We start from the raw sequence: 16,706 nt of genomic DNA on the forward strand, positions 1-16,706 counted from the left end.
TCTACTAAATATAGAAAGAAATGATGTGGATTTAAAAATAATAATAATAAAAATAAATGAAGAAAAAAAAAAAAGAAAGAAGGTCCTATTTCCATTCCAGATTTCACTTTCGCCTTTGACACTGAGGAAATCGGAGAGCAATGCCAAGGTCGGGGGATGTGCCCCGCATGTTGGCTCTGTCCCGGCGGCCTGTGCCTCTGACAGTTGCTGCCCTGGCAGCTCCTCCTCCCTCCGGCCCTGCCTCTCCGAGCACCAGCAGTCAATTCCTGACGTTCAGCTCCTGACTTCCCTAAATGTATTTTTTGGGGGCAAGAATCTAACTAAACCCAAGCAACCCATCACATATCTAAACACACGGAAGGGAATTTGGATTTGCAGTAGGAGGGAGGTTAGACATTAGGAAGAATGGTTTGGTAATGGCAATTGTGAGACAACCGAAATAGGAAACCAAGTCTAAAATTTTTTTTCTTTTTTTTTTTTAAGCCAACAATAATTTCTTTCTCTTGGCTAGTTCCCGGATGTGGAACCTTACAGATTCCATGAACAAGCCTCTTCCTGAGGTCCAGTGAGTGATCGGTCCCCACTGATCAGCCCCCAGAAGCCCCCTCAAAGGCTGTGTCTCCCCGGGGACTAGTGGGGAAGCCCAGTACCAGGCAGCCGCTGCTCCGTGGCTCTGAGGGGGTGGGGCAGGCAAACCCAGGTCATGCCCTCGGTCTGTAGCCCTTTTGTATAAGGCCTGGCAGGGGTGACGTGGGGCCGTTCCTACCAGCACAGCTGTGGCAGCAGCCGGGGTGGAGGCAGGGCCTGGGCAGCACTGCCATCCCCGATCCTCCCTCGGCTTTCAGTGGTAAGGCGACATGTCCCCCAAGGGCCTCTGCTTGGCCTGACCCTGCTGCGGGGCTCTCTGTCCCTAGGAACAGTGGAGATGGCCAGCTTAGCAAGCCCCTCTCTGCCCAGCTGCCTCCTCTCTCTCCTCCTTCTCCTGCTCCAGCTGCCTTCCAGCCATGCAGGTAAGCCACATTTATTCCTGCCCTGGGGAGACCCTGAGAACAGAAAGGCTGATTTCCTGAGGCCCACCCCTTCGACCACCCTGGAGCTGCTATGTGAGTTACCTTTCTAAACAGGGGTCTGCGGGCGTGGCTCTCCTCCTCAGAAACCTCCAGGTGGCTTCCTACAGCCTTCCCGTTAGAATCCACACTCTTTAACGTGACTTTAAGTGAAGCCGTCCTTGAACTAGTGCTTACCCATCTTTCCAGCTTTGGCTTTTCATCTCTCAAAGGGGGATAAAATAATAACCTCTTGAAGTTGTTGTCAGGGTAAAATGAGATGAGATATATAACATGCTTAGCAGTGCCTGTCCATAGTAAATCTCGAAAATAGTTTATGGAATGATAATATCGTATCATGTTTGAGAGTTTGCGCTGCATAATCAGGCACCAATGACTTTTTATAAAGGAGCCCTGCTCTCTTCCACAGAGGAGAAATAAAAGAGAGAGAACACAGACTCCTGACCTCAGGGAGCCACCTGGGAGAGGAGGCTGGTCTGTCCCTGGGGAGCCTGGGGAGGCTCCCTGGGGAGCCATTTCCAGGTCTAAGGGAGAAACCAGCCTTATCTCTAGTAGCTCAGGGTCTGGCTTGAAAAACATGTCCACGTAGGCAGAAGACTGGGACCATGTTCAGAGCAGGGTCCAGAAGCTGCAGTGAGGTCGCAGGTACAGAGGGAAAAGCAGAATGAGACAGAGCTATCATCAGGGCGGAAGATCTCAGAGGAGAATGTGGGGAACAAAGGACAGAGGGAGAAGTGGTGGAGAGAGGGTCAAGTGGGTGGACTGACAACAGCAAACCCTCTAAGGGGAGAAGAGGGGTGAATTTGGCCAAGTCCAAACAGGGAGGCCTGGGGGAGGTGCCGGATCACCGAGGTGGAACCTGGGGGCTGAGCTCAGGATCAGAGATGGATACAGTTGGCAAAAAAGGTGGGCAGTATCTGTTGGGATGAGATCGTTGCTAGAATGTTCTGTCCAAGACACTCACAGAGGCTTTTTTTTTTTTCTTTTCCTCAAGAAGAAAAATTGTACTCTTCCCTGGCTCTAGAATTCCACTTAAAAATTAAATGTTGTCTTCCTTCCCTGTTTTGAAGCAGCCCTGCCTATGACACGCCTGTTTGTCAAGGCCCCCTCTGAACCTCCGTCTCTTCTCTTTGGTGTCCTGGACAGGACAGTTCAGAGTGATAGGACCAAGGCACCCGATCCGGGCTCTGGTGGGAGATGAAGTGGAACTGCCATGCCGCGTGTCTCCTGGGAAGAACGCCACAGGCATGGAGGTGGGCTGGTACCGGCCCCCCTTCTCTCGGGTGGTGCATCTCTACCGGAACGGCAAGGACCAAGATGGAGAGCAGGCCCCTGAATACCGGGGTCGGACGGAACTGCTGAAAGACACTATTGGTGAGGGAAAGGTGACCCTCAAAATCCGGAACGTAAGGTTCTCAGATGAAGGAGGGTTCACCTGCTTCTTCCGAGACCATTCTTACCAAGAGGAGGCAGCCATGGAATTGAAAGTGGAAGGTGAGTGGTGAGATTGAGACTTCGATCACTCTCCCAGTTGAAATGAGATCTTTCAACCCAAACATCTCACCTCTGAGAATCAGAATTCAGAATTGATTCTCAGGATCAATTCCATAGAAATACACACATTAGTAAACAGGAACCTGTACACTCATGGTTGTCTATTGCATCAGTATTCAGAGTGGGAAGGAAATTGGAACCAAAGTCAATGTCTTTCAGCCTGGGCAATATAGTGAGATCCCATCTCTAGAAAAAATAAGAAAAATTAGCTGGGCGTGGTGGTGCACACCTGTAGTCCCAGCTACTCAGGAAGCTGAGGCAGGAGGATCCCTTAAGCCCAGGAGTTCGAGGATGCAGTGAGCTATGATCAGGCCTCTGTACTCCAGCCTGGGCAACAGAATGGGACCCTGTCTGTGCACCGCCCCCCAAAAAATCAATGTCCCTGAGTAGAGAAATGACTAAATGAGTGGTATCCAAACCATGAATATTATGCAGCCAGTAGAAAGACTGTTTTAGAGCTATAGCAGATCCCATGAGATATTTCTGAGTGATTAAAGCAAGTTACAGAATGTAGGGGTTAAAAACAAAACCCCGTGTTTGTGAGTGTGCATAGTCTGGAAAGTACCCGCCATTGTTAATGCAATGAGAACTTATTCCATGGCTGGATACTTCCCGGACAGCCCTCGTATATGCACACACACGCGTGCACACGCGCGCACACGAGAGCACACGCAGAGTCATAGCTAATAAACTAGTAAAGGAAATGTCACCTGTGGGCTTTAGCTCCCCATTTCCATTCTCTGGAATTTCAATTCCAGTATGTTTTGTGTGATGGATGATCTTGGAGCTTATTTTCTTGTGCTGTCTCAGGATGATTAAGATGTCGACAAGGTGGAGTGGATGGAGGGGGAGCTTTGCAAGTCAACTGCTATTTAATTGAAGAACAGAAATGTCCCGAGGGCCTGAGCCTCGGAACCTCCCCCGTCCCCTCCTCCCCACCTGCAGTGCAAACACACACAACCCTTCACTTCTGTGCCTGGGGTGGGGTGACCCTTGCAGTGCTGGGACCAGAAGGTGGCATTGTATGCGGAACAACAAAGCACTGTTTCTAGCGGCAGATTGCAGGGATACGAAAATAGCCTCTTATGTCTCAGAATGTTTTTCACAAAGCTATTTTTATTGGGGACTTCTTACCTGCCAAGAAGTTTGATAGTGAAAACCACTCCAGTTTGCAGATTTTCCTCCTTCCTGCTCAGCGTCTTCCTAGTTCAATAGCTGCTTTCCCAACACACTCCCCTCAGTCCCACGGTGCACCAGAAAAGAAAGAAAAGAAAGAAAGAAACCAGAAACTTTGCCTTAGGGGAGAAAGTTTTCTTTTGAGTTGGTTTCCACATTCCAAGCCCTGCTCTGGTCTGCATGCCTAAAAATCTAAAAAAAAAGACTGTTTACAAGTAAACAAGGTACCACTCACCTAGCCTGAGGGGCCAGGAAACCACAAATTTATGAATGAAATGGAGTAATTGTGTTATTGCAAGTTCCATGTGTAATTACATCTCCTCTTTCTGGAAAGCGTTTCTGATCTCTCTTTTTGACATTATTATTTTTCTTGTCATTATTGTGATTTTATTACTAAGCCTTTCTTTAAACTCTCCATTACGCAACTTAAAAACATGTATTAATACAAAGGCACAGAACACACCACAATCAGATGCCCGATGGGCACCCCCGGCTGCCGCAGTCACAAACTGGGGAGCACCTGGCTCAAGGGCCCCCCTAGCACCACTCGCCTCCCCTGCTCACCTGCAGAGGCAAATCCTAGGCAGCACGATCATTTCATCGCTAAATGCCCCAGAATGGATCACTCAAATGTAAGAACTCTTTGCCCTGGATTTCCTTGTAAACTGATAGCTCTGAGGGCGGGATGAGATTCAGACGTCTGCTGGAGTACAGAGATATGATCACAGCTCACTGTATCCTCAGATTCCTGGGTGCTGGCGATCCTCCTGCCTCAGCCTCCCAGTAGCTGGGACTACAGGCATGAGCCACTGTGCCTGGCCTTTCTTTTTATAATTCTAATCCTTTGCGAAAGATAAGATGTTTGCAAATGAAAGAAAAAAACCTTAAGTATGTACCTGCTAAATCACATTGCTATGGGTGACTTTCACTAAGAACTTGTAGGTGAAGTTTGCTGCATTTTCTCCCAGGGAACACAAAAGTAGACAAGAGCCGTAGTCTGCAGCTTGAAGGATTGTAGTTATGCCTCAGCCAGCCTCCTGGGCCAATTTAATGTTGCTGGCTGTGACTTAATCGCCCCCCTTTCATGGCAGTCTCCTTATCTAGCCCCCCTAAGGCAAAGGACAGATGAACAGGGCTTCAACTGCAGCGTGGAACATTGAGGTTAGACAAGTAACTTTGGGATGCTGGGGAGAAGGATTATAGATGGGAGCCCGAGAGGTGAAGGTCACCCCTCCTTCACTGGCCATCCTATTCCATATCTGAACAGCATCAAATCCTGCATATCCCACCTTCTGAAAAGCTCCAGGACAGGATTCTTTATCTTTTTTGAGTGTCTTGCACCCCTTTGGCAGACTGGTGAAGCTGATGGACCCCTTTTCAGAAGAATGTTTTAAATACACAAAATAAAACATTTATATTGAAATACAATTATCAAAATATTAAAATAACAAGAGTTAGGGTAGCCCTAATAAATTAGTGTAATTTCAAAATAGTGATCAACATAAGTGATATTTTGGTCAGGAACAGTGGCTCACGCCTGTAATCCTAGCACTCTGGGAGGCTGAGGCGGGAGGATTGCTTGAGGCCAGGAGTTAGCAACCAGCCTGAGCAAGAGCAACACCACATCTCTACTAAAAAGTAGAAAAAATTAGCTAGGTGTGGTGGTGCACACCTGTAGTCCCAGCTACTCAGGAGGCTGCGGTAGGAGGATTGCTTGAGCTGAGGAGTTTGAGGTTTCTGTGAGCTGAGCTGATGCCACAGCACTCTAGCCCGGGCAACAGAGTGAGACTCTGTCTCAAAAAAAAAAAAAAAAAAAAAATCCCATAAGTGATATTTTGAGATTTCTGTAATAGCTCTAATGTGATGGGAAAATATTTGTGACTTTTATTGATGACAAAGTCAAAGTTTCGTTCATGTTATTGTGGTGAATTGCCTACAAACATAATTAAAAGAAACACTAAATTTCAGTTTAAAGGTTACTGAAAATAAATATGTGTTTTTTCCCCTTTTAAGCTCACAGATCCCTTGACTTCCTACACCACCGCCACTGTCCTAGCTCAGGCTCGTGTTGATTTTTACTTTGACTGCTACCAGGGCCTTCTAACTGCCCTCCCTCTCTCCTCCAGTCCGTAGCCGGTCCATCTGATCTTGTCGCTCCTCAGCTTGGAATCCTCAAGGCACCCTTGGCCTTGAGATCAGATCTGAGTCCCTCAGCCTGTTCTTAAAACTCCCCAAACGGCAGTCTTGGCTTTAAACCACTTGTCATTTGAAACCAGGGGTCCCCAACCCTGGAGGTGCATAATTATTTCATCATATATTACATAATTATTTCTTTATATATTATTGCATAATTATTTCATTCTCGATTACAATGTAATAATAATAGAAATAAAGTGTACAATAAATGCAATGTGCTTGAATCATCGGAAAACCATCCCCACCTCCCTGGTCTGTGGAAAAATTATCTTTCGTGAAAACGGCCCCTGGTGCCAAAAAGGTTGGGGACCACTGTTCTAAACCACTAGCCGGCCTGGAAACAAGCCCACTTTTCCTTAAGGCTAAGCTCCAGTGTCCATTCTGTGTCACCTTCTTTGCACTGCAGTAATGTTCACGCCTTCATTCCCTCGGTCCTTGAGCCCCAGGCGCTGCTGGGTGCTGAGGATGAAACGCTGGGCAATGTCGGTTCTGCCTTTCAGATCCCTTCTACTGGGTGAGCCCTGGAGTGCTGGTTCTCATCGCCGTGCTCCCCGTGCTCCTCCTGCAGATCGCTGTGGGCCTCCTCTTCCTCTGCCTGCAGCGCAGACTGAGAGGTACGGGGCGGAGGGTGGGCGGATCAAGCTCCTTCCCTGAAATGAGCTGGTCTCGGAGCTACGTCAGTTAACAGTTATCTTGAGTGACTTCTGGGCTTAGAGCTCCATAATGACAGCATGTCTTGTATCTTACTGAATGCTTTCTCTGAATAGTAGGACCTTGCATTTTTCTATGGGGTAAGTATGGCATATAATAACCCCATTTTAGAGAAGAGACAACTGAGGCCAAGAGTGGCTCAGTGACTCACTCAGAGTGACACAGCTTGTAAGTGGCAGAGCTCAGGCCCCTGTACCATCCCTAGCAGCTCCTTGCAACTGGGAGAGTGTGAGTTTCAAAGTCGGACCGCCCAGGCTATTAGGAGTATTTAATGAAGACACTGACATGAAGCACATGGTAGGTGTTCAAAAAGTGTTTCCTCCTTCTTTTCCGTTCGACGCTGAGGACTCGGGGTCAGCTGTCCCCGAAGCTCCTGTTTTGCGCCCAGAGCTTGCCTCCTGCTCCCTCTCCCGCACCAGGGTCTCCTCCAGGCCAAAGCAGGGAGGTCCCTCACTGCCCCTCCCCCACCTCCCGTTTGTCGCTAAGAGGTTAAAGCCGCAAGGCGCAAGGCGGGTATGGGGAGGGGTGCGGGAATTGGTGGGATCGACAGTGGTCTTCTCTCGCCCCTGAATTCTTCCCGGATGCTTGGCTACCTGCTTCCTGCACACGGAGCAGGCCTTCCGCCCGCATGGCCGAGCAGAAAGAACCCGCATGCCGGAGCCGGGCCTGGGTTTGGATCCCACCTCAGACACTGAGCTCCGAGCAAAATTCTCAGGTTCTCCGAGCCACAGTCGCCTTGTCCGTCAAGCAGAGAAAACATCCTCCTTCCTAAATTTTGGGGAGAATTAAAGGGGACAATGTCATGTAAAGTGCCGGGTACTGATGTGGTCACAACGTGGCTCCCTAATATCTAGTGCTTCCTTCCTGTTCAGATGGGAGGTGGCCACCGGGCGGGCCGCAGTGGTGGAGGGAGCTAGGAACCGCCAAGAGGAGGGAGAGCAGGGGGGAGCTGTTACAAACTCCCTCAGGTGTGGGGCACTGTCCTTGGGATTCTTTATTCCACTACCTAACCCAGATTTGGGCCGGAGAAAGAGCGTCCCGACGCAGTGCCCGTCCCGCCCTCCCGGGCGCTCCCCGGTGCGGTGCGGAGAATGGCCCGCGGGAAGGCCCGGCGCGGTGTGCCAGGGCCCTCCTGGTGCCACAGCGGGAACTAAAATGTTGCCTTTTTCTATTTTAGGAAAACTTCGAGCAGAGATAGGTGAGTTCCAGGCCCCTCCCTCCCAATCCTTCCCTTTTGGTCTTTTGGCGCAGCTGAAATGTCATGTTCTCGGCCCACCTCTGCCTCCCTCCCGTGCCCGGTGCGCCCTCGGTTGGAAAATCCACTGCTTAAGTCCTCAACCAGCCACGAATTGTGGAAAGTCTCACCGCCCTCCCCCGCCTTCAGCCAGGGTAGAAGTGGAAGCCTCCAGTTTTCCTTTCCCTATAGTGTGTCTAGACCAGAATCCGTTTTAAGCAATTAAATAACAAAGACTCAGAGGAGAGAGGATGCTTTGAGCCCCACTGAGTCCCTTTCCGTTTCTTTCCCTTCCAGAGAATCTCCACCGCACTTTTGGTGAGTGCTGGTGTCCCGGCCCTCCCGGGTCAACGTGGCGTTTTACTCGGATTCCAGTCGCCGGGGGGAACAGGGACCCCGCCCCCCATCTTCTCTCTTTCTTTGAATAAGTCATCATTTGCAGTTAGGATTGGTGAGATAAAAATACTCATCTACTGCTTTTATTTGCCAGGTATAATGCCAACTGCTTTACAAAAACGTTAACTCGTATGTTCTGTTAACTCCTTATGCATATCATTTCTCTTTTCGGGAATTACAAAGGGGAAGTAAACAGATCCTTTGCACGTAAACTTGGTGTTTAGTGGGGAGGTGAAATACGGACTTGATCAGGAAAACAAAGGACAAGTACATCATATACTGCACCTGCACGGCAGGATGAGTTTTCATGAGTACGGAACATGACTAATCAGGGAAGGCTTCTTGGAGGAAGAGTGAAGAGCCACCAAGCCCCACTAGGAAGTTGACCCTTCAAGAATATGGTCTCTTCCCTTTTTATTCACTACAGATTGCCCCGTGCATACGGACAACTCCTAAAACAGAAGAGCACCCAAACATTTGTAGAGAAAATGCAGAAATTACAAGATGGCATTGGGCAGAGCACAGATGGTTCCTGCTCTGAGCACCCTTCCTGAATAGCCTCTCCTCCTGCGGCCATAGGTGGCCCTACTCTGCTCCCCTGGCGCCGGGCACACAACAGGGTTCTATGCTAGGATTTAGGACGTTAGACCGGCATGCGGATCTCACACACACACACACACACACACACAGCCTTCGCACAGCCAAAGAGGAGAAATAGGATCTTTGTTTTGCAGAATCTGAATATCAAAGGTCTTAACTCTTTTTGCACCATAAATCTCTTTGGCAGTCTGAAAAAGCCTAAAGGACCCCTTTCCAGAATAATGCTTTTATTTTATTTATTTATTTTTTTGAGACAGAGTCTCGCTTTGTTGCCCAGGCTAGAGTGAGTGCCATGGCGTCAACCTAGCTCACAGCAACCTCAAACTCCTGGGCTTAAGCGATCCTACTGCCTCAGCCTCCCGGGTAGCTGGGACTACAGGCATGCGCCACATGCCCAGCTAATTTTTTCTATATATATTTTAGTTGGCCAGATAATTTCTTTCTATTTTTAGTAGAGACGGGGTCTCGCTCTTGCTCAGGCTGGTCTCGAACTCCTGACCTTGAGCGATCCACCTGCCTCCCCAAAAAGGAGAAGGGTGGCTGGGGCATGAGGAGAAATATGTGTTAACTCTGCTCGTTCTGGTGAACAATTCAGATCCGCACTTTCTGAGGGTGCCCTGCTGGAAGATAACCCTGTTTGTAATCGTGCCAGTCCTTGGACCTCTGGTTGCTTTGATCATCTGCTACAACTGGCTGCATCGAAGACTAGCAGGTGCAGTGGCTGAGTAGCAGGCGGGACCACCAAGTAGGGGGAACTGAGTCAGCCCTGGAAGGGAAGCAGGAAGGGAATGGAACCAGGGCTCAAGAGTAGGGGAACTGGGGCTTCCTTCCTGTTCTGCCCTGTGCCCAACCCCAGGGTCCTCAAAGTGAAGGGAACCACTGCCTGCATCTGTGGCGTCCCTCAGCAGAAAGGGGGCGGGTGACTCCAGATGTCCACAGGGAAGATGTGGGGGAAGGAGCTAGTCACCTTCCACTGATCACCTGACTGTTTCTTTGTTTGCAGGGCAATTCCTTGAAGAGCTAAGTAAGTTCTCTTTCCTGCAAGGGGAGAGTAAAAAGCCAGGGAAGGGGCTATGGAGGGATTGGTCCCAGAGGAAAGGAGGGGCTGGAGAGTCCGGGGGAGGAGCCTGCCTCACCTGAGAGGTAGAAGGGAAGGCAGCTGCGGGCACTCCCACCTGCTGCTCAATCTGCTCCACCGCAGGTGCCCCTCAGCAGGGATCCCATCCCATGCCAGCTGTCCTGTGCCTCACCTCCAGACCAGCCACTGAAGCGGGCACAGAGAGAGGTGACCCTGGTTCATGGTTTCATGATAGAAACTACTGACACAGACTTTTCATGTTACTTTGTCTTTCTTCTAGGAAACCCCTTCTGAGTGATGTCACGTCTTGGCGGGGGTGGAGGAGAGCCTGGTTGGTCCAAGGATCGGTCCTTGGGGATGTCTCATCCATCAAGTTGCACACTCACTAGCATCTTTGCTGTGGGGACTTCCCAATCTGCACTTCCAGGAACACTCTGAAGTCCACATAGATTTGATTTACCTTCTTCTACCTTTTCCTTTCTCCAGCTCCTTCCTTTCTTTCCCCCTTTTTTCTAGCTGCATCTTTCCACTCCTCTCCTGTCCTACCTGGAAGCCCTCTCTGGCTCAGGACAGGCAGGTGCTCTCTTGGTCTGAGGATGCCTGTGCTGGAGAGAAGCAGACAGGAGGGCCTCTGCCAGGCACTGCAGACCAGGAACCTCCGCGCTGGCTGAAGACTGCGGCGTGCCAACTCTGCAGATGGGGGTGGTTTTCTCCAAGACCCCCGCCCTGACTGGGCAGAGCTGAGAGGTGTGGAGGGTAGAAGGGAAGGAGCAGAAAGAGTCCAAAACTTCAAAGAGAGATTGAGTGAGCTGCAGAGTAAGGATATGGGGAGCCCTGATCACAACGTGGATGAGGAGAAGCCCATAGAATACCGGCCAGTGCTCCATCTTGTCTCGGCAGCCTAATAAAGACTTAGGGGAGCAAGGGGTGACAGCTGGGCACCTCTCACCTGTTCCCTTCTACTTCTACGTGGCTCCCTCACACTCCTCTCCTCTCCTCCTCACACCTACCAGTGTCCGCTGTTTTATTCAGCAATTGCCACTTGATGGTCTGTCAGACGCAAAGAAAGAAGCCAGGTGCTGATCAACAATAATACGAGTTTCCACGTGCACATTTCTTTTCCCTCTTATTTTTGTATTTCCTTCATTATCCACTCACCTCTCTCCCTCCAACCCAGCCTCCTTGCCCTGGAGGTCAGTCCTCAGGAACACCAAACATGAAGAAAGACCTCAGTCGGGAAGGCCACTTATTTATGTTTCAAGACCCTCACTCGCTGCCTCCTCTGCTTTGCCTCTCTTGCCCTGGCTCTGGGGTGTGTGGATCCTGGGAGACCCATTTTCCACACACTTCCCACCCTTCCCAGCCACAGGGGAGGCATCCTGGAAGAAGCCAAGCCACTGGCCCAGGGTGACCCAGCATTTACGAGCGCTGCCCGGGCGCAGTTCCTTGCCTTTATAGCCCTGCCAGTGACCCACAAGGCCCTCCTTCTCTCCAAAGCAGAGGTCGCAAATCGGGCAACGGTAGATCTTCTGCTCCCAGTGGGTCTGCTGGTGCCTGACCAGCCTGGAGAAGGAACTGAAGGACTTGGCACAATGGAAGCAGCGGTTCAGCTGCTCTGTGGGATGGGTCTTCTGGTGGCTGGAAAGATCGTCCTTCTTGCTAAAAGTCAAGGGACAATGGGGGCAAGAGAAGACCTGGAGTCCTGAGGGCTTCACTGGATGAGAGTTGGATCCGCCATCCAGGCAGGGGGCTTTAGTGTTAGGTGCCTGGGTCCTGGTCACAGGGGCTTGGTTCTCAAGCACAGGGGGCTGGGGCTGGGCCACAGGACCCTCAGTTCTAAATGTGGGTTTCTGGGTCCTGGCCACTGGTGTGTGGCCCACACCTACAAGCTCCTGGACGGCCCCTGGGCTTCCGATGCTGGGCGTCTGGCATCCAGCGGTGGCGCCTGGAATCCTCACAGTATAGTCCCAGGTTCCAGACACCGGCTCTTGGTTTTGGTGTATCTTCTGGTGGCGTTTGAGCTCAGACTGGTCCCGGAAGGCCTTCCCACACACGGAGCACGAGTGGGGCCGGTAACCCAGATGCACACGGCGGTGGCGACTCAGCCCGGAAGCATCACAGTAGGTCTTGTCACAGAGTGAGCAAGAGAAGGGTCTCTCCCCAAGGGGCAGGCGGCCGTGGAAGCTGAGGGACTTGGGGGTCCGAAACAGCCTCCCACACCTGCGGCAGCTGTCAGTCCGCTTGGGGCTGTGCACAAACTGGTGGCTGTAGAGGGAGGAGCGCCTGCTGAAACTCTTGCCACAGGTGTGGCAAAAAAGGGGTGGCCCAGCCTGGGATGCCTGGAACACGGGGGTCCTGCCCAGAGACCTGGTTGGAGCAGAGGACGGGCACCGGCAGGCCCCTCCACAAGCAAGAGTGACCTTCTGGTCGTCACCAGTCCCCTCATCTCTCAGATTCTGCTCTTGTTCGTGAAGCTCCTCCTCCTCGTCTCCTGTGGTGAATGAGGAAGAACACAATGAGGTTCCCTATGAGAACCCCAACTCGAGCTCTGTCCAGCCCGAGCCACTCCCTCTCTGTCCCTGCCTTCCCACCCAACACAGTCACCCTCACCCTTGGGCCTCAAAGACTAGAAATAAGGAAATAGTTTGGCTTTTCAAATTAAAAGCAAATAAAAATTTAACTGGAACCAGCATCAGAGATCTGAATTTTAACTTACAACCACATTTCTTTTTTTTTTTTTTTTTGAGACAGAGTCTCACTCTGTTGCCCAGGCTAGAGTGAGTGCCGTGGCGTCAGCCTAGCTCACAGCAACCTCAAACTCCTGAGCTCAAGCGATCCTCCTGTCTCAGCCTCCCAAGTAGCTGGGACTACAGGCATGCGCCACCATGCCCGGCTAATTTTTTCTATATATATATTTTAGCTGTCCATATAATTTCTTTCTATTTTTTTTAGTAGAGGTGGGGTCTCGCTCTTGCTCAGGCTGGTCTCGAACTCCTGAGCTCAAACGATCCGCCCACCTCGGCCTCCCAGAGTGCTAGGATTACAGGCGTGAGCCACCGCGCCCGGCCACAACCACAATTCTTGAAATCCATTTCCTCGCATTGTCAGTATTGCTCACAGTCCCCCAGATACCCACAGGTGACCATATAATACCTCATGCACACCGGGACACGCCAGAGTGAAGAGGTGTTATTAATCCGCACTCTGCTCCCAGGAACAAGCCTCCCTTACTCCAACCCAGCATCGAGCCTCTCTCCCTCGCTTCTGTTTTCTCTTGGAAAGAACTTTCTTAATCCGAGCAGTATAATGGACACAAGCAACCTACGTGTAATCTCTCAATCCCTAGACATTCCCATGCCCTGAAAGGGTGACAGTCACCTTGAAGCCAAGGGATTGGAGACCGTGATCGCAAGGTCTCTTCCATCTCACGTCTGACCGGGCTGGACAGGCGCAGGCTGGGAGAGGACACACAGAGCCCTGACGCTCAGTCAGCTCTCCAGCCCTCCAGGGCTTGTCCCAGGCCCTTGGTATCTTCCCCTCTCCCTTGCAATTCTTACCTGAAAGGAGACCTTCTCTGCCCAGGGGAAGGAGACACGCTCTCCACTGCTCCTCTTCTTGCTCAAGCTTGCTGATCAGGTCTGGTTTATGCAGAAAGGTTCTGGCTGGCGAGTGGGATGAGAAAGAGTTGAGTGGGTCCCAGGCTGCACCTTCATACCCGATGGGGACCACAGGCTACCTCCTGCACCCTCTGTTTCACAACATAGCCTGGGACACTTAGATGCAGGGAGGAGGCGTTCGGAGGGCCAGTTCCCAGCAGAGTCTGGCATGCAGGAGTAACTTGGTAAATACTGACTGGGTGACAGGCAGATTCGCATGTTTTGAGAACACTGTTATGGTTTTACAAGTGCTATCTTTGCCTTCATATAGGCTTTCATCGCTTCTCTTTTTACCCCTGAGCTTAGTGCTCTGGATCTTTCACTCCTGGAAGGTATAGATTAGAACCAGGGGCCAGTGAAACTCACTGTGAGCCGATCTACCTGCCCAGGGAAGCAGGATGTTCCAGGGGTCCAGGAGGGAACCCAGCCTCTTACCCACAGACGCCAGGTTCTTGAAGGTTTCTGACATGACATCCTGGTAAAGGACCCTCTGACTGGCACCGAGACATTCCCACTCTTCCTGGGAGAAATGCACTGCCACATCCTCAAAGGTGACTGGCTTCTAGAACAGCAGGAGAGACTCAGGGAGTCCACGTACACACACAGACTGACATCTATCGCAAGGTTCAGAGAACTGAACCTAAGAAAACGATAAAACCACGGAAGCAAGAGAGAAATATGAAAAGACAGACAAAAAGCCAGCAACTGTGAAGTATGGAAAGGAAAGAGTGAAGAGAAAGGCAGAAAGACAGGGGCGGCGGGGAGGAGATACACAGAATATAAATATAAAGAGCGGGGTGGCATGGGAGACGGAAAAAGGTCTTGCAGCTCCTTTTCCTGGGTGTCGTTCAGCCTGGAACAACCTGAGATCTCCTCTGACCTGCAGGCAGGGGCGTGCATGAAAGCGCTCCTGGAGTCCAGGTCTGCCCCTGTCTCTAGCTTGGTCCCTCACCTGCAGCCACGCTGCCCACCAGCACTCTCGCTTCATGGCGTCCTGCAGGGCAGCTGCCACCTCGCCCCCCCATGGGAATGTCTTCTGCACGGGTTCCATCAGCTTCAGCTGCTCAAACACTTTCTCTTCCCTGGTGCCTCCTTCTTCCTTTACCCACTCCCGGCCTGGCCCCCAGGGCTGGCTGGTCTCCTTCCTGGGGCTGTCCACCTCCCAGGAACCGAGCAGAGGGGGGCGCCCCGCCTGGGCCCCAGGGTTTGATGTAGCTTCCTGTGACAAATGTATCTGCTCCAAGGGGCAGTCTTCCTTTTTTGTTGTGCTGTCAAGATTCCCCTCTTCCGAGATTGAGGACACCTTTGGTTCCCTGAAGTCCTGGGCCACAGAGTTGAGGGCCCTGTTCACCCTTGGCCCGGCTGCCACTGTCCAGCAACGCCAGGCTGGGGAGTAGGAGGTGTCTCGTTCCACCCTGCTCCTAGAAACCTGAGGTCAGAGAGAAACAAAACATATCAGCAAGGAGAATACGAAACACCTTCCTAATTTGGTCAGGGAATGCCAGGAGTTAGTAAACCCCTGCTCTGTGCCATGAAATCCTCTCAGCACTGCCCAGGAGTAGTAATAACTGGTCCCATCTTAACGACCCAAAGTGCAGAGATGCCAAGTAGCCTGTCCAAGGACACTCTTGATCCACAGGAGAGTCAGTGCTTAAACCCTTGGCTCAGTACCACTGAAAATCATGTGGCTGCTGTGACCGGCCCTGGACCTGTCACAAACCACCTTGAGTGAGTCTCTTCATTATCTCTGACCTGGTCTCATCAGACACATGAGAATAAAGCAGACACTCTTGAAGATCCCTTCCAGCGCCAAGGAACCCCCCCCAAATTCTGTGACCTCTATTTTTAATATATACAGTAGTCACCCCTTATCTGTAGTTTCCTTTTCTGTGGTTTCAGTCACCCATGGTCAACCACGGTTCAAAAATATTAAACAAAAATTTCCAGAAATAAACAATCCCTAAGCTTTAAAGTGTGTGCTGCTCTGAGTAGTGTGATGAAATCTCTCGCCTTCCCACTCTAGCACACGGATACGAACCATCCCATCATCCCCTGTCCAGCACATCCTGGCTGTAGACAGCCATCTCCAGCATCTCCGCTAAAAGGCCAACTGTCCTGGTATCACAGTGCTTGTATCCAAGTACCCCTTAGTTTACTTAATAATGGCCTCGAAGAGCAAGAGTGGTGATGCCGGCAATTCAGAGATGTCAAGAGAAGCCCAGCACCTCCTTTAAGTGAAAAGGCAGAAGTTCTTGACTTAAGGGGAAAAAAAATCACAAGCTGAGGTTGCTAAGATCTACAATAAGATACTCTGAGATACCACATTCACATAACATTTATTACAGCATATTGCCATAATTGTTCTATTTTATTATTAGTTGTTGTTAATCTCTTACTGTGCCTAATTTATAAGTTAAACTTTCCTATAGGTGTGTATAAGAAAAACAATTTATACAGGGTTCAGTACTAGCTGTGGTTTCAGGCATCCACTGGGGTGTCTTGGAACAAATGCTCCGTGGATAAGGGGGGGGGGGTACTATGTAGACGGAGCCTGATAAAGAACCTAACAGCGATCTCTTATTCAGGGCTCAGAGTGAGCACAGGGCTGGAGTTCCCTGCTCACCCTTGGAAATCTCCTGCTCTGACGCAAACATGGCTGGACTCCCATCTTTTCCTGCGGGATGGCCACTCACCCACATCTCCCCTCCCTCAAGATAGAAAGAAAGACATAAAAACTTGTTAACTTTTTTTCTTTCACTTTTCAGGAACGGTCATGGAATTGAAAATACTAGTTAGTAAAAAAAGGCATTTGAAGAATAGAGTTAATCGAATCCCCAAAAAGTTGTCATGAAAACTGCATTCCTGGGGTAGGAATTTGATTTCCTTCCTTCCTTTCTCTTTCTCTACTGTCTCCTTCCTTCCCTTTCCTTTCTTCCTGCCCTTTCGTTTCTTTCTTTCAAGATCATTCACATTCACTTTGAAAGGTATGCACATCTAGCACAATTCCTCTGCTTTCCAGCCAACCACACTTAAAACAG

The 16,706-nt window shown here is 50.5% G+C and overlaps 2 protein-coding genes across 2 annotated transcripts; one reads left to right on the top strand and one right to left on the bottom strand.

The window, feature by feature from the left end:
- The first annotated feature begins 858 nt into the window (after positions 1 to 858).
- On the top strand, positions 859 to 10,350 carry MOG (myelin oligodendrocyte glycoprotein). The gene is made up of 8 exons (XM_069488244.1): positions 859 to 1,010; positions 2,214 to 2,561; positions 6,494 to 6,607; positions 7,882 to 7,902; positions 8,236 to 8,256; positions 9,467 to 9,646; positions 9,938 to 9,958; positions 10,293 to 10,350. The coding sequence occupies exons 1-8, from the start codon at positions 926 to 928 to the stop codon at positions 10,304 to 10,306; spliced, it is 804 nt and encodes a 267-aa protein (XP_069344345.1). The 5' UTR covers positions 859 to 925; the 3' UTR covers positions 10,307 to 10,350.
- Positions 10,351 to 11,242: 892 nt separating this feature from the next.
- On the bottom strand, positions 11,243 to 14,152 carry ZFP57 (ZFP57 zinc finger protein). Its single transcript, XM_069488243.1, has 3 exons — positions 14,104 to 14,152; positions 13,570 to 13,674; positions 11,243 to 12,500 (listed from the first exon to the last, which is right to left on the bottom strand). The coding sequence occupies exons 1-3, from the start codon at positions 14,135 to 14,137 to the stop codon at positions 11,263 to 11,265; spliced, it is 1,377 nt and encodes a 458-aa protein (XP_069344344.1). The 5' UTR covers positions 14,138 to 14,152; the 3' UTR covers positions 11,243 to 11,262.
- Between the last annotated feature and the right edge of the window lie 2,554 nt (positions 14,153 to 16,706).

Source organism: Eulemur rufifrons, chromosome 15 (assembly GCF_041146395.1).
Source record: "Eulemur rufifrons isolate Redbay chromosome 15, OSU_ERuf_1, whole genome shotgun sequence".
Classification (NCBI taxonomy): Eukaryota; Metazoa; Chordata; class Mammalia; order Primates; family Lemuridae; genus Eulemur; species Eulemur rufifrons.

Coding starts and splice junctions, on each gene's coding strand:
- MOG (XM_069488244.1), top strand. CDS start 926: ATGGCCAGCTTAGCAAGCCCCTCTCTGCCCAGCTGCCTCCTCTCTCTC. Junction 1,011..2,213: donor GCTGCCTTCCAGCCATGCAG/GTAAGCCACATT, acceptor TGTCCTGGACAG/GACAGTTCAGAGTGATAGGA. Junction 2,562..6,493: donor CATGGAATTGAAAGTGGAAG/GTGAGTGGTGAG, acceptor TCTGCCTTTCAG/ATCCCTTCTACTGGGTGAGC.
- ZFP57 (XM_069488243.1), bottom strand. CDS start 14,137: ATGTCAGAAACCTTCAAGAACCTGGCGTCTGTGG. Junction 13,675..14,103: donor CAAGAACCTGGCGTCTGTGG/GTAAGAGGCTGG, acceptor CCCACTCGCCAG/CCAGAACCTTTCTGCATAAA. Junction 12,501..13,569: donor CAGAGAAGGTCTCCTTTCAG/GTAAGAATTGCA, acceptor TCACCACAGGAG/ACGAGGAGGAGGAGCTTCAC.